Source organism: Pantherophis guttatus, chromosome 1 (genome assembly GCF_059756535.1).
Source record: "Pantherophis guttatus breed Tessera chromosome 1, ASM5975653v1, whole genome shotgun sequence".
NCBI classification, from domain to species: Eukaryota; Metazoa; Chordata; class Lepidosauria; order Squamata; family Colubridae; genus Pantherophis; species Pantherophis guttatus.
The window spans coordinates 272,213,525-272,230,627 of record NC_142063.1 but is presented as its reverse complement, the minus strand read 5'-3'; the positions used below and the strand labels follow the sequence as shown (position 1 = coordinate 272,230,627).

Here is a 17,103-nt window from a genome sequence, read left to right as displayed (position 1 = left end):
GCTTGGGCTACTCAGGCTCCGTTACTGGCAATATGTTGAGCGGCTATGTGGACTTCGCCTGCACCTTTTATTTGCCACTATAAATTGGACAAATTTGCTTCAGCGGAAGCCGTGTTTGGTCGGCCGGTGTTGCAGCGGGTTGTTTCTAGGGAGGATGTTTCGGACCAGCCTGGTCCCCCCGGGTTTCGGGACAGTGAACTTGGGTATGTCCCACACTGGCTGCTGTCTCCACCCACAATGGAGAAGGGGCGTTGGTCCTACCTGATACGCACCTTCTCGTTGGGTGGAGACAGCAGCCAGACCTTCCCTGTGTCAGTCTGGTCCTTTGTCTCCTGCTTTGTCTCTCTTCCTATTCTCCCACATGCCGAGTCTGTCTTTCTGTCCTTCGCCAAAAGCTGGCCTGCCCAGCAACAGAGGCGGGACTTAAACTTATTGGCAAACTCAGTCCTTCAGCTGATTGGCCGAGTACTACCCACACTGGCTGCTGTCTCCACCCAACGAGAAGGTGCGTATCAGGTAGGACCAACGCTCCATCTTACATAAGTGACTCTGGGCAGTTTACAATAAAAATATTTTAAAAATGATGTAAAAACACACACAACCCCCCCCCAAGTTAAAATAGAGCTAAGAACAAAGTTAAAATGAAAATATTACAGATTAAAAAAGGTAGAGGATGCAAAACAGATTTTGGCAAAACTCTTCTAAATACTTTGCATAACTCTAGTTATTAATGATTGATACAGAGTTTTTTTTGTCTTTGTTATTATTGTTATCCTATATGATTTGTTCCAATAGCTCACTTATCATCAAATTGTCCTAATTCCCCCAAATCTGGCACAGACCTTGTTAATTTGACAACATTGAAGCTAACATGACTCTCTTAGTTTATCTCTGTCTCTCATATCCGAGATAGGAAGGTGAGGTGTTAGAGGAGCCTTTGCCTAGCTACCATCCAGGCTTTGAATCCAGATGTCCTGGTACTCTTATCACTATAATATGCAGCTGAGCTGCTCAGGGAAAATAAAGCCAAAGTGGTCCAGTGGTGGTAGGAGCACTTGGAGCTATCGCTCCTAACCTGAGCTCCAACAGATTCCAGAAACAATGCCAATTCTCTTGGTCTAGAAGAATGTTGTGCTAGGAACAGCTAAGGTACTGCACAGATAAAGGAGAATATTTGTAGCTCAGGGTTGAAATGAGGGGTCCTTAGTGCTCTCTAATCTCTGATCTTGGTTGTTGGTTTTTTTTGCAGATGTTTCATTACCCAAATGAAGTAACATGATGCCATGCTATTTAGTTTGGGTAATGAAACATCATACTGCACAAAACTCTAAAACTTCCAGATCTCTGGTGGACCATCCAAGTTGGAGAAAGATAATTGAGAAGATGAGAAGGGAGTTCTTACTAAAATCTGTCTATCTGTCATCTATCTATCTATCTATCTATCTATCTATCTATCTATCTATCTATCTAATATATATCTCAAGGCAGTAAACACACTTAATAATCCTGCCTTCAAATTTTCCCCACAACAAGTCCTCTATGAAGTATGCTCATCTGGGAAAGGGAATGATTGTCCCCAGTGGTGAAATCCATTTTTTTTTACTACTGGTTCTGTTGGCGTGGCTTGGTTGACATGGTGTGGCTTGGTGGGTGTGGCTTGGTGGGCGTGGCAGGGGAAGGATACTGCAAAATCTCCATTCCCACCCCACTCCTGGGAGAAGGATAGTGCAAAATCTCCATTCCCACTCCACTCTGGGGCCAGCCAGAGGTGTTATTTGCCGGTTCTCCAAACTACTCAAAATTTCCGCTACTGGTTCTCCGAACTGCTCAAAATTTCCGCTACTGGTTCTCCAGAACTTGCTGGATTTCACCCCTGATTGGCCCAGAGTCACCCAGCTGGCTTTCATGCCTAAGTCTCATATCAGCATCTCGACCACTACACAAAATGGTACCTCTAGTAATATTTCACACAGTTTATCATCTTTGCTGCAGTGCATTCCTCTATACTTAAATGAGTAACAACAATGGCAACAAAAATGACTTGAAAAGAATATTACAAAATTGTTGGGGTGTGGAAATGGACAGACTGACAAAAGAGTTAAAGGAAAAAGAAGACACCGAATTTTATAAAGTCTGGAATAAATGGTATCAATAGCATAGGGCCGTTACGGAAGAAATATAACTAGAAATTAGATAGAACAGAAGTACAAATGTGCATATAATTACTGCCTTATGGGTGAATAAACCTTCAGAAAGAAACTCAGAAAGCGAAGGTACAATCTAAACATATAATATATAGATCATTAAACCAGAAGTCTCAGAGAGTAGAAGAGAGGAGAAGATAAAGAAGTAATAAGAAACTATTATGTTAGGATTTAAGGGAACAAGAAAACTATTACTGGAAAGACCATTACAAAACAGACGCTTCAAATGCTTGACTATTTATAACTGTTTAATGTATAAAGTATATTTTTGTTTTTTGTTTTGTTTTTGTCATTTGCGTTTAATGTGTTTTTTCTTTATCTGTTTTAATAAAGTTTATAGATTTAAAAAAAAATTGTTGGGGTTTTGAATTCTAATTTTTGAACAAAGAAAGAATCCATTTAATGGCATTAGTATCTAATGCATGCAACACAAGGCAAACAAATATCTGTGTGCCTTTAAAAACTATTATACAAATACAATTCTTTATTGATGGAATCTTGTTTTGGTGTGAGGTAGGAAATGATTCTGTTATCATTCTCGAATAGTGAATATTGTGAGGAATATGCAAAACCTACGATCACAGCAGTATGAATACAGTAATCTCAATTTATGACTGTAATTGAGGCTTGTAAATCATTGCTGTGGTAAGATGAGGCACTGTAGGAGAGAGACTGGCAGAGAGAAGGAGAGGAGTTAAATAAGGCATCAGTTTAGAATTGTGATGTGATCACAAAAGAATGAAGTCCAACCCCCTTTGAATGCCATTAGTGTTTTTTCCAGTTCTGTCTGGGTACTGACCATTAGTCTGAGTAGATTTCTGTGCATAGGCTTTTAGCAATAAATCCGTTAATTTAAACCTTCATGTGTGAATCTGGTATTTTTTGCCTGGTAGGCATCCATGACCAGAAGTAATTTTCCAGCCTTTTTTTGCAGTGGTTGTTAAGCAAACATGTGTGCATTGTAGTCATGTGACCACAAAATGCCATAAATCTGACCCACATGCAGTCATTTGACCATTGAAGCAGCCAGACCATTTATGGGCCACAAAACATCCATTCTGTGGCCATCGTAATTTTGACCAGTTGTAAAACGAGTAACCATTAAGTGAAGACAAGCTGTATCCAGGGGTGGGAACTGGTAGTTGCAAGGAATGGCTGACCCCGCCCACCCCACCCTGCCCCTCCCAGGAGTCTCCACACGGCCAGTTTTGGATGCCAAGTAAGTGCAGGGCCCGCATGGAGGCTCTGGGAGGAGGAAAAATGGGTCTACCGGTCTAACAAGCCCGTTTCCAGACTTGTTTCTGGCCTCCAGAGGGCCTATGGAGCCTGGGGGAGGCCATTTTCACCCTCCTGGAGGCTCAAGAAAAGCCTCCAGAGCCTGGGGAGGACAAAAATACACACCCTGCCATGGTACAGGAAGCTGACTAGGTCATGCTCCCTTAGCCACACCCACCCAGCAACCTGGCAGAAAACCAGTTGCTAAAATTTTTCAATCCTACCCCTGTCTGTCTGCATGTACTAACCTCCAGTATCCAGATGCTACTGTAATGTGAGGTGAAAATGTGCGAGTTTGTGACATAAATACACACCTGCATACATGTATAATCTCTCACAGTATGGAATATAAACTGAGTCTGTGAATTGAGGAATTCCTTACTCAAATCTCATCAGGGTTCTTTACCAGGGTAGTTTTAAGTAAGAGTATACAGTATATCCTATGAAAGTAAGCAAACTAATCATAATTTACTGTACATGGTTGCTGCAAAATATCTAATACATATGAAATCCTTCCAATAGTTTGGAAACCCAGTGATAATAGTAATGAACACTTCACACTGCTAACGTAAAAAAAAAATGTTTATCTCCCATATACTCTCATTGAGAAGCAGTAGTTAAGGCATTATTACAGTTAAGATGTCATTGCGGTCCCCAGCAGAACTAATTAACACTTTTATATTCAGAGTGTTTTTTGTTTGTAAAAACATGTAACTTACTCCCTCTAGGCAATTTGATGCACTTGTTTCCAATACGTCTTTGAAAAATATTTGTAACATACCAGTAACAAAGGTAGGAATATTTTTGTAGTGAAATAATTTTTTTAAAAAAATATTGTGTATCAAAGCTCGTAAAGTTTTAAGAGAAATGTAAGCTGATGCTTTGTAGTGTTTTGATAATGCTATTTTATTTAAGCTTAGTGGTTGTGATCCTGTATTATTATGAATAACAAAGTACATGGACATCAGTTGGATATAACTAAGGGTAAGAAAGAAGCTCATCAAAAAAGAAATTCTATTGCATATATTAAACATTTTCTGCTTAAGTCTGTTCTATCTCTCAGGGTATAATTATTGCTTTTATTTATCTATTTGATCAAATTAGTATTCACACACACGGCTGCCTTTGTTTATAGTTTCTTTACTGTTTTAAAGAGATAGGTTTAAGTTTTATACTATACAAAATGCAGGCATATTTTAGCAAGTTTTTTGTCTTTGGTAGACACAAACCTTGATAAAATGTATAAATTAGTTTGTGACATAGGATAATTAAAGGAACATTTCACTGAGAATCAGTCTGTAAAGAATGCATTTCACTGAATTTTCTCAGGCTTTGCATTTTGGCATAGGAATTGCAGTTTTAGGAGGGGAGCCAGCACTTTACTGAAAGAAAAATGATTCTTTATAACATGTCACATTTATCCTGCAGAATGCCAATGTATTGTCTCATTTTTTCTTTTTACCAAGAGGAGAACATAAATGTCAGTGCTCAGCCTGTTTTAAAGATTATGTGCTCAATTATGTGCTCAATGTCCTACTATGTTACTTAACAAAACTGGTTTGTTTCCTAGCTATCTGCTCTGATTTTTGCAGTAAAAATCTTCCTATGTAATTTCTGGGGGTCTTTTCTTGTGCATTCAGGCTACAGGAGTGGTGAAATCCAAATTTTTTTCGGCATGGCTTGGTGGGCGTGGCAGGGGAAGGATATTGCAAAATCTCCATTCCCACCCCACTCTGGAGCCAGCCAGAGGTGGAATTTGCCAGTTCTCCGAAATACTCAAAATTTCCGCTACCGGTTCTACAGAACCTGTCAGAACTTGCTGGATTTCACCCCTGGGCTATAGCTCATAGTATGGTTGTCTCTAAATACGGGCATTACTCTGGTTCCATTGTCTTCTTCCTTGCAACTTTTCCTTACAGTTAACTATATTTTTAAAGTTATAAATTGAGAGTGTTTTTTTGTGTGCTGAAGATGGAATTCATTTCATGTATGAATGAGCAAGGATCAATCTTGGCAGGTAGAAAAAAAAGTAGATAAGCTCTGGGAAGTTTTTGAAATTACATGTGAGACTCTTGTCTAATTTTCTGAAATCTGTTAGGAATTGTTTTTGATCCTATTTCCTATTGAAGATATCACGCAAGGGGGCAGTACATAGCTATCTGGGCTGATATCAGTGAGGATCAGTGGGATCAAACTCAGTTAATATTTATAACAGGGGACCACTAGGAAATCTGTAGAGTACACGGGGAAGTCAAAAACTATCTCAGAAAAAGGCAGTGGCAGATAGTTTTTTTCTTGTTGACAAAAAAACCTCCAGTATCAGATCATTCATTCATTCATTCATTCATTTATTCCAATTCATTCATTCATTCATTCATTCATTCATTCATTCATTCATTCATTCATTCATTCATGAGAAGCAGTACCAGCCATGCTGCACAAACCTATAGCAAACCTTTATGCTTGCAGAATACGATATTGTTGTATATTGATCTCTTTCCATTTTTGAACTGCAAAACTACATTTAAACTGTTTGGGGTCAACAAATGTTCAGAGTCTTTGGAAGTCAGATGGCATATAAATTTTATTATTATTATTTTTAACAAAAGTTGCTATTTGGCCATTTGATTATCACTTTACAGCTTTGTATGTAAATCATGACATTGTCTCCAATGGTGAAATCCAAATTTTTTTACTACCAGTTCTGTGGGCATGGCTTGGTGGGTGTGGCTTGGTGGGTGTGGCAGGAGTAGGATACTGCAAAATCCCCATTCCCTCCCCACTCCTGGGAAAAGGATATTGCAAAATCCCCATTCCCTCCTCCAGGGGAAGGATACTGCAAAATCTCCATTCCCACCCCACTCCAGGGGAAGGATACTGCAAAATCTCCATTCCCACCCCACTCCAGGGGAAGGATACTGCAAAATCCCCATTCCCTCTCCACTCCTGGGGGAAGGATAGTGCAAAATCTCCATTCCCACTCCAATCTGGGGCCAGCTAGAGGTGGTATTTGCCGGTTCTCCAAACTACTCAAAATTTCCACTACCGGTTCTCCGAACTGCTCAAAATTTCCGCTACTGGTTCTCCAGAACCTGTCAGAATCTGCTGGATTTCACCCTTGATTGTCTCCCTGACTGAATCTGGAAATACTTCAGTGGAACTTGGTATTTTTTAACTTAAAATTTTGTTTTATTTTGTAAAAACTGGAGTTTTTCTTTATGTTATCATTCTTATATTACTGCTTTCCTTATCCTTAATCATTGAAGCAATCATCTTTACAACTCTTTCTTTTCAATAAATGCAATTTTGTGGTGTAGCACAAATCATGCCTCAATTTTTCTTTAAAAACTTATTAACTCTTCTAATGAATGTTTACTATAGATAGTCCTTGACTTACAACCATTCATTTAGTGACCATTTGAAGTTACGACACACTGAAAAAAGTGACTTATGACCATTTTTCACACTTACAACTGATGTGGCATCCCCATGGTCAGGTGATCAAAATTTAGATGCTTGGCAACTGGCTTATATTTATGTGATCATCTTTTGTGACTTTACAAGCAAAATAAATGGGGAAGCCAGATTCACTTAACAGCCATATTACTAACTTAATAACTGCAAGGATTCACTTAACAATTATGGCAAGAAAGGTTGTAAAATGGGACAAAAGTCAACACACTGCCTCACTTAGCAATAGATGTTTTGGGCTCAATTGTGGTCATAAGGTGAGGACTTTCTGTGTCCTTAATCGTACTGTCTTGGGTTTTACGTGTAGTGGGGCCATTTTTACTCTGACAGAACGGTCCCTGTGATGATCAAAGCCTCACTTTACCCAACGATATTGCTGACGATCAAGGCCTCACTTTATGTCTCCATGTGCTGCCACTGCACACTATTCTGTTGTGATTGCAGACTCTCTTTTCTCTGCTTTAGTTGCCTCTCAGAATCAGAAGTTCTTTTAACCTATTTTGAGGTCTTCAGTCTGTATGAACAGACAACAATGTTGTATACATTGTAAAACGGGTGGGGATGAAAATATGGCTCTTTAATACTTAGCTTTTTAATGTTTCTGTTATTTCTCTTTTCATATATGTATTTAAAATTTATTTGAATGCATATATGTCAGAAATCAATAACAGATGACTTTACACTATAATGTTTCACTGTGCCTGTTTCTAATTTAATATACTGTATTTTCTAATATTGAGTTTGTTGATGTTTCAACTTAGATTTCCTTTTCTTTTTTGCTAAATGAAAATCTTTTGCTTGCCTAGTTAACACAAACCCAGTTTCAAATCCTTGAAATCTTTGGCTCTCTATATGCCATCATATTGATTTTTGTATGAAACAGGATTAGCTTCTGTTTGCTTTAGGTTTCTCATTCATATTCGAAACATGTGTTTTCCAAAAGTAAAATGGACTTTCTTGTTTTTTTTGTTTTTTGTTTTAATAACTGAACTGAAGAAACTTCTTGGATGAGAAGCAAAATGTTAGAATGTCCAGTTGCCTCCAAAGGTAAAAGCACCTTTGGAACAACCATGACCTGGATGATTGAGAATCTCCATAGACATTCCTCATTCATAATTACCCCTTAATAATCTTTCATGTGGCATTCTTTTTGCTGAGTCTGACTTATTTCATCTCTTTATCCTCTTTGAATTAAGCATTGTAAAGCCTTTCTTGAGAGATTTCTAGCACAATAAAGTTAATTTCTGAATGAGGATTTTGATGTTTTTTCTTGTTGCTTTTTTCCTTGGAATAGTAATAGTATAAACAATAATGTTCTCTTTTGCAGGTTTGACAGATGAAAAAGTGAAGGCCTATCTTTCACTTCACCCCCAGGTACTGGATGAATTTGTGTTAGAGAGCGTCGGTGCTGAAACAGTGGAAAAATGGCTACAAAGGAAACAAAATAAAGAGGAAGGTACATTCTTAATAACTTTGAGAACCTCTGGACAACTGTTTGTTTATGATTTTAGCTTTGGAAATGCATATCATTAAAAAAATTGTATGCTTGTAAACCCCCCTCTAAACCCACAAGCAGAGAGAGAGAGAGAGAGAGAGAGAGAGAGAGAGAGAGAGAGAGAGAGAGAGAGAGAGCTAAATTTGTATTTGCAAATATACACTCAATGAATTAATATTAAATGTAGTTAGTATGATCGTTCTCCAAAAATGTATCCAAAATGTCAATTTCAATAACAATATTTAGAAAGATACAGGACTTTTAAAGGCCATGTGTAATCTTGGGGTTCAGACAATTCTTTGTCCTAAACAAAGCAGAACAAAAGAAAAAATATATATTGACCTTCATATTTTAAATTATTTTAAATACTAGTTGTTTTCACCTATCATCAGAATAATAGTTTGCCAGACCTTCTTGTAATGCAAGAAATAGCATTTTAAATACAACATGTTAAACATAGCAGTATTAATTATTTTATTACTTCAGCTTCATTATGAAAATATATTCATTCTACATTTAGTTTTTATTTGCAAAAGTGTATTTTTTCCTATTTTAATATAATAGAGCAATTCTTCTATTATATTGGTAATGCAAGATAACATATACATTAGTAATAGCAAAAGGCACAGGATAAGAGGACAGATAGACAAATTAGCTTAAATCAATTTCACCAGTTTCTCATTTTTCCATGAGTTTCAAAGTTAGCTTTATTCCATTTTGGTATGAAATTGTAATTTTAAAAAATGTTCATATAATTGTATTGAGTTTTTATGCAAATATCAGTTCTTTCTAATGTGCCTTTTTAAAAATATTGATAATTATATGAATTTTCATGCACATTTTAATCCAAAATGCAAAGTTTGGAAAAGTGTACACAATTGCATTTTAGTTCATATACATTCAAAATAAAAATGAAGTTGAATGAGTCATATAGACTCAGTGGTACCTATCTGAACTGTGGATTGCTCATCTAGATGAAATGAGCATAACATACAGGTTAGAAAACTGTCTTTGCTTCTTTCATGTTTCGTAACTGCATTGTGGTTCTTTCAGTATGCTGATTGATCAACACTCCATTTTATTTAATCAAAGGCTTAAAGTTCAGCCTGTTACACATATAATAGTTTGCTTGTCTGTCGTATTTAACGAGTTAGAAGAGTTCTGTTTTTCCAATGATTACTGGGTGAGGATGTAGTTGTGGGAAGTGTTGTCTTTTGATAAACTTTCAACAATAACAACACTGAGAGGAAAAGCTTTCCCTCAAATCTTAAGCCAAGCCAGATCTTCTTCCTTAATAGAAAGCATTAGACATTTTGGCAAGGTTTGTTATCTGCTGCCATGATTCCATTTGAATTCTATTCAAAGGCTTTTTTTCATTCATAAGAGAGAGGGCCATCCTTTCAAGTAAGTTCTCAAACCATGCATGATTGCATCAGTCCCTAAAAAAGAGGACGCCAAACAGTGAGAAACATTTTTCTCTCGCTTCCATATAATGCACACAAATGGTTAGATTGATTCAAAAGATCCCTCTTGACACACTCTCTTTCCACCCCAATTCATTTAGAAGCTGAAGGCAACATAATTTTTTTCCCCAAAACATATTTTTGGAAGTCTACTCACATTTTATGACTGTGAGTAGACTTGAACCTGGGATCTCCTTGTCCAGTCCAGCACATTAGCCAGTATGCATCACTTTGTTTTTGTTTTTTTTAATTTGATTTATATGCCGCCCTTCTCCGAAGACTCAGGGCAGCTTACAATGCATTCAAACCATAATCAAGGAGGTTTGTCTCTTCTTGTGGCACGCAAGGTAATGTGATCTTGCTGGTTGTTTATACATACCTCCTACTTTCCAGCAGTTCCTCACAGCCTTGTCTGGGAAGCAAGATATAGCAGTCCACCTCCTTGATTATGGTTTGAATGCCAGCACTCTTCCTCTAATTTCTTGGCTTGTTTCTTTCCACTGGCCATTGACATGGGGAAGATTTAGAAATACTATTATATAAGCAAATAATGGCACCAGTATTCTGTGATACTTTTTCCAGTTTTCTATTCATTCTAATTTCAAAAATATTATTTATATTATTCCAGCCAGATTTTTTCCCTTCAGTGTTTTGGCTAAACAGAGAAAGCATGTATAAGAAACACTACTCTGTACTTGTTTTTCTGACTAAGCAGTTCCCTTTTCTTTTGTAAAGTATATGGCTAGTAGGCAGGAAGAACAAAACAGTGGTAGAAAGGCTATTAAGAACATACTCACAGTACTATGGGTGAATTCAGTAGTAAAAATTGAAGAAAGGAGCTGTCTGCTTATCACTGGAATATGAACAGAATTAACTTCTTTATTCTGATATTTAAGATACCTGTTGGAATTCACTGACATAAAAATGTTTTGGCCCCTTTCCATAAACCCCTATTTCTTTGTTAAAAATATTATTTTTAATAGGAGGTGTAACTTTCAAACTCCCTCAGTTTTTAAAACCTGTGTGAGTAGCTGCTTTAATTTGAGTGTTTTCTTAGTTTAATTTTTTAAACATTATTTTGTATTTCACTTGGTTTTTACTTACTTACAGTCATCTGCTTTCAGAACTTTATCCAACACATGATGATAAGTATTTCTATTCATTTAGTCATACCTAACAGAAGAGGTGAATGTTTATAAAGCCACCAAAACAAAACCATTTAAAATAAATCCTATCTTCTCCTCAGAAAGGCTTGGTCTCAGATCAGGAAGTTATTCATAAAGGAAGTAGTTGGACATTATTGGGAATAAAAATTTTAGGATTGAAATTAGGTAGCATTTCCTACTGTTAACAACTCCTCTTCCCTATAGCAAGAGAACTGATCATTTTGGCAGACAATAAGCAATTTGAGCAACTGACTTTTAGCTGACTCATAGTTTCCTACTATATTTCACAGTGGCAAGTCTAGTTGTATGCTGTATCTTTTAGGAGAGGATTTGCTGGAAACCTCTATGTGGCTTTTGCATTTAGGTCTTCATAATGAATATTTCAGAGAGTGTCTTTGCTAGAGATATGATTGTCCCCATATGTGTGTATGTGGGAGGAGGGCTGTTTAGAAAAATACTACAAAGCTGAAAGTTTAAGAGTTTTAGAGTTTCATACTATAGCAAGCAACTTTTCTTAGAATTTATTATGGTTTTGTTTTTTTTTTGCTAAACTAAGTTAAATCTTTGAAAATTAGACCCAAAAGGTATTTCAAGTGAATGAAAACTGACCATATGTATTTATTCCATCTATATATCACCATATTCCTCTCCATCCTTCATTAAAAGAAGACCCAAGATGAAAAAAACAAATATTAATTTGAACAATCCATGAAAATGTTTTTGCTGAGTATGATGGTCACCTAATAAGAATAATTTCTCTGAAGTCCATATTCTTCTTTCAGACACTTTCTGTTCTCAGGATTGGAACTGTAAAGAATTCTTGCTTAATTTATAGAATGACATCATAGCTATCTGGGAACCATTACACTGCATGTTGTAACCCAGAGGTGTCAAACTTGCGGCATCACGTTGTCATCACATGATGTATCATGACTTTTCCCCCCTTTGCTAAAAAAGGGGGTGGCCGTGGCCAGTGCGTGACACATCTGGCCCACAGGCTGTGAGTTTGACACCCCTGTTCTAACCAATCATTGTAGAGACCCCCTATAAGATAGTCATAGAATTCTCTTGTCTGCTGTCCTCATTGTCCTCATCTTCCTCTTCCATCATGTTGTCTTTTTTCTAAAAATCATCTCGCATTCAGAAGAGGCAGCCATAGCCAAGAAGGGAACAAATTAAGGTTCTAGGATGTAAGAGATAATGTTTTGCTGGTTAGGGACTATCTGTAATAGATTTGGAAGAGTGAATGAAGGCTGCAATGGGTAAAGTCTCATTTTGATGTACAGAGATTTGAGGAAAGGAACTATTTTTAACTAGTTAATCCTAATTTAAAATTGGTTTATGTGCTGTCCCATTTGAGAATGATACGAAGTCATGCTACCAATTTTCAGCAACTGGGGGATTCATCTGAAACCTCAGGTTAGCCTACTTCTACTCTAAGCTTTTTCAATTCATCTCTGGTCTCTGTCCATTTGGGCAGAATTGTTTCCATATGTCTAATTATTCCTTGTAAAAGAAAAGAAATGAAGTTCAAAAATTGGTATGGAATTTTGCCCCTTTTCAAATAATTACATAGCTACTGTACATAGAAAAATAGGCTACCCTGTAGTTATTCCTCTGTAGGAGCTGCAAATGGTCATCTGTATAGGAGATTATTGTGCCTGATTAAATATAATTTGAAAAGCTGAACTGTTTGTTAAATTTTAAAAATAAATAGAAGTCCATCAGCAGAAATGTCTCACAGTGTAAACATCGATCTTCGTTGCATTTTAGGTCATTTATTTATCTAATTTTTATTATCCCGCCTTGATCATTTTTATAAATAACTCAAGGCAGCAAATATACCTAATGCTCCTTCTTCCTCCTATTTTACCAACAGCAACAATCCTCTGAGATGAGTTGTGCTGAGAGAGAGTGACTGGCTGAAAGTCACTCAATTGCCTTCATGCCTGAGGTGGAATTAGAACTCAAAGTTTCCTGGTTTCTTGCCTGGTGTCCTAACCACTAATATTTAGTGGATCTCCTATATTTATTTCCAACATTTACTTCTCTGAATGTCTAACATTTCCTGTCTTCTTTGCTTTATTAGTTATTTATTTATATTTATTCAAATATATTACTGTTCAACTCCAGTGGCCACTTCATTCTCCTTTAGCCAAAGTAGAAAAGATAAGCAATACATAAATCAGAGCCATACATTCCAATTTTTTAAGTTCAGGAATTCTAAAAATTGAAGATCTTGCTAGAAAGCCTTCTGCCTAACTGGATAAGAAAATGTATGTATCTGTTTTATTTATTTTATTTATTTTATTTATTTATTATTGAGATTTATATGCCACCTTTCTCCCGAGGGACTCAAGGAGGCTTACAAAATGACAATTTCCAATACACATCACAACAAGATAAAAATTAAAATCAATCCCATTTTATTTCATACTGAGGAGTATTACTGGTCACTAGGAGATGTTTTCTGCTCTTGTAATTTAAAGAGCTTGCTTTTGGATTGAGGTAGTACACTGAAACTACACTTATTCATTTACAGTGTTTATCTCTGAATGAGTCTTGAAAAAAATTCAATTTTTTTTGCCCGATTACTAGATATTATTGCAATAATACATTGGCTTTTGGTGAAGGGGCAGTTCTTATGTTCTTATGCATTGCATATAATGTTTTAGAAATTTAAAACATTATATGTAATGCATAAGAACATAATTCTATCTTGAGACTGAAATATTCTCTTATATCCCCAAATAAAGGTTATGTTATTCAGAATCATATGAGAATGTAAAAGACGAGCATAAGTGTATTCTCAAGGGTTCTGGTACAGAACAATTTTTTTACTCATATTTTAAAAGAATGAGAAAAGAGCATCAGCAATTAGACTAGCAGTCAAATGTAGGAATAGAAAACAATAGTCTTTAGTGTATGCGTTAATTGGAATCTGAAGAAATTAGATGTAGACCATGAATACTCTCTATGTGTCCATCCAGCTTCCTGCCAAGTTTCACATGCAATTTACTTAAGACTGTTGAGTCCTGTGATCTTCAAAATATTTTAATCTAGAGATTCTCAGAGCATGCATGATTGTGATGCACCAACTGGTGAAAGAAACTGCAAACTACAGAACTTTTAGGGCAAATGTAAGCAATGAATGTCCCTCTGAAAGTAGTTAAATTGTAACTCACATTAGTCCTATCTAACATAGCTTATGATGTTCGAAGTTGGAGATGCATTACCTGATTTACATTTGAGTGACAGTATTGCTCGACTTGCTAAACAAGCTTCCAATAACCGTAGCTCACTCTATGGAAGCATTACTTTTTGTAGTGTTTTCATCATAAACTCTGAGCCTCTTCATATATCATGGACAGTGCAAACAGTCTTGCAGACAGTGCAAGATGGGGTGAATATGCAGCAGGCAAAATGAATTCCTCTTCCATGCATTCATTTTTTTTAAGACTGTGTGAAAAATGGTTTATGTTGTGTGGCTTGAGGAGCAGGAGATTTTAGGTACTTTCAGACAAAGGCATTTATCATGCAGACAGTCTGCCTCATTATGAATTTTTATAGGGTCCTGAATGACTTGCAGTCTTCTGAGTTTTCCACTGTTTTATACATAGCATAAACCTTTATTAGAAGAAAGAATATAATTACCAACAGATTCCTAGAAAAGAGAAAGAAGCATGTTTTTGTAAGTTTTCTTATGTTCACATTTGTCTCGAGGACACTTGAAGGTTTTTTTTTTCTTTTCAGTGCAATGCTTTTAGTCTCTAGAGTTCAATAAATAAAATATGACTTTAGTACAAATGTATGCATGTTGTAGTTACCAGTAGGGTTCCTTCAGAGAGAATGAAAAGTTCCCTTGACGTAAATCTGCTCCATGTTGGATGACTGCTGTCTCCCATGTGGTAACATATCATTTCTACTGCTAATGATCCCCTTACCCTTATTGACGTTAGCAGACAATTCCCAAGGGGAGGTTTCTTTTGTTTCTGTTCTCAGCTGTTCTGAAATGAGAGGGAACTATTCAGTCTTGACTTCACTACAGATGTTAAGGATTGCACTACAGAGTTTAGCAAAAGTCTATTTGTTTTCAGGGTACTTAAAGAGCACGGAAACAAGAAAGAAATCCCGTAAAACAATATGTGTTCTATGATAGATTAATGGTGTAAATAGAAAATCCACAGTGGTCTACTTTAATGGTTCTTCAATTGCTGGTTTATAATTCAGGTTTGTGCTTTTTATTTGGGCAGTTTGCAAAAACAACAACAAGGAAACCTGAATATTTACAGGTAAAAAGTGTGTGTGCGAGCACACAGGAACACAAAACTCACAGGGCAAACAAAAAAGTAGCAACAGTTCGCCTTCAGTTTGAAACTATTCCAATTTTTTTTTTTTTTTTTACAATATAGTGAAAACAGACACAGAGATTGTTACAATTTGTTCTTATGTTACTGAGCCAAATCCTTAGAGCTCAGCTGGCCTGTGAAGCACCAGTTCTCAGTAATTTGAAACTCCCATCAGTGTTATACTAGCTCCCAAAGCCTAATTTCATTCTACAATGCATAATTGTGTTATGTGTAATACGTACACAGAATTATGTGTCTGTATATGTGCGTAGATAAAATTCTCTATGTATATGCTATATATTCATTCATATAAACAGAGCTGTATGTATACAGTAGTCCTCTACTTACAACCATTCATTTGGTGACCATTCAAAGTTACAACGATACTGAAAAAAGTGAATTATGACACACAACCATCACAGCATCTGCTGGTCACATGATCAAAGTTTGCAGACATGTATTTATGGCAGTTGCAGCATCCTGGGGTCATGTGATCACCACTTGCTACCTTCCCAGCTGGCTTCTGACAAGCAAAGTCAATGAGGTAAGCTGGATTCATTTAATGACCATGTGATTCACTTAACAGCTGTGGTGCGTCACATAACAACACGTAACAAAAAAGTGGTAAAACTGGATGTGACTTACTTAACAACGTATTGCTTAGCAATGGAAATTCCAGTCCCAATTGTGTCGTAAGTCAAGGACTAACTGTGCATTCAAGAGCCAATGTAATGTAAAGGTTAAAGATCCTCCTCTAAAAGCTGAAATGCTGTCAGTTCTGTTCCTTCCTTAGATATAGAAGCTGGTTGGGTGACAAAAAACAAGCCCAAAAACATCTATTTAGCAATAGCAATAGAACTTAGATTTATATACTGCTTCACAGTGCTTTATAGCACTCTCTAAGTGGTTTAGAGAGTCAGCATATTGACCCAAACAGTCTGGGTCCTCATTCTACCGACCTCAGAAGGATGGAAGGCTGAGTCAACCTTGAGCCGGTGAGACCCGAACTGCCAAACTGCTGGCAGCCGGTGATCAGCTGACTGCATTCGAACCACTGTGCCACCGCAGCAAAGAGAGAGAGCAAAGCAAGGCAATGGCAAACATTGCTTAAACCAGAACAATGGAGCAATATACACATACATCCATACAACCTTGAGCTGGTGAGAACTGCTGACAGTCGGCAGAATTAGCCTGCAATACTGCATTCTAACCACTGCGTCATCCTGGCTCTTTACCAATGCATACTGGACCGGGGTGGTAGATTGCAGATTGTAACCAGCATGAGCTGTCACAGACTGTAACCTGAATGAACTGTCACTGAACAAAATGACTTTAATCCTGTAAATCAATCCTGTAGTGGATTGATTTAGGCTGATTACAATGTCTGTGTACACAATCTGCCAAATAAAATTCAGAACCAACTAACCCAGGGGTGTCAAACTTGATTTCATTGAGGGCCTTATCAGGGTTGTGTTTGACCTTGGGGGACTGGGGTGGGTGTGGCCAGGGTGGGTGTGGCCAGCTTGACTTTACTCATGTTGGTGGTGCTGTGGTGGCCCGAGTGCTCTTCCAGTGAAAATGAGCTCCTGAGCTCCGTTTTCAGCTGGAAGGGCCTCCTGCAACCCTCTGCCAGCAAAAACTGAGCTGGGGGGGGGACATGCGTGCCCCTCGTGAGCTCTG

At 37.1% G+C, this 17,103-nt stretch overlaps 1 protein-coding gene across 11 annotated transcripts in view; it reads left to right on the top strand.

Annotated features, from left to right (window-relative positions):
* PDE10A (phosphodiesterase 10A) overlaps positions 1-17,103 on the top strand; it is a 125,749-nt gene that overhangs the window by 51,886 nt on the left and 56,760 nt on the right. For all 11 annotated transcript variants that reach the window (XM_060692322.2, XM_087882876.1, XM_087882875.1 and 8 more), the window contains exon 2: positions 8,278-8,406. In XM_060692322.2, the coding sequence (XP_060548305.1) occupies positions 8,278-8,406 (129 nt within the window). The remainder of the gene's footprint in view (positions 1-8,277; positions 8,407-17,103) is intronic.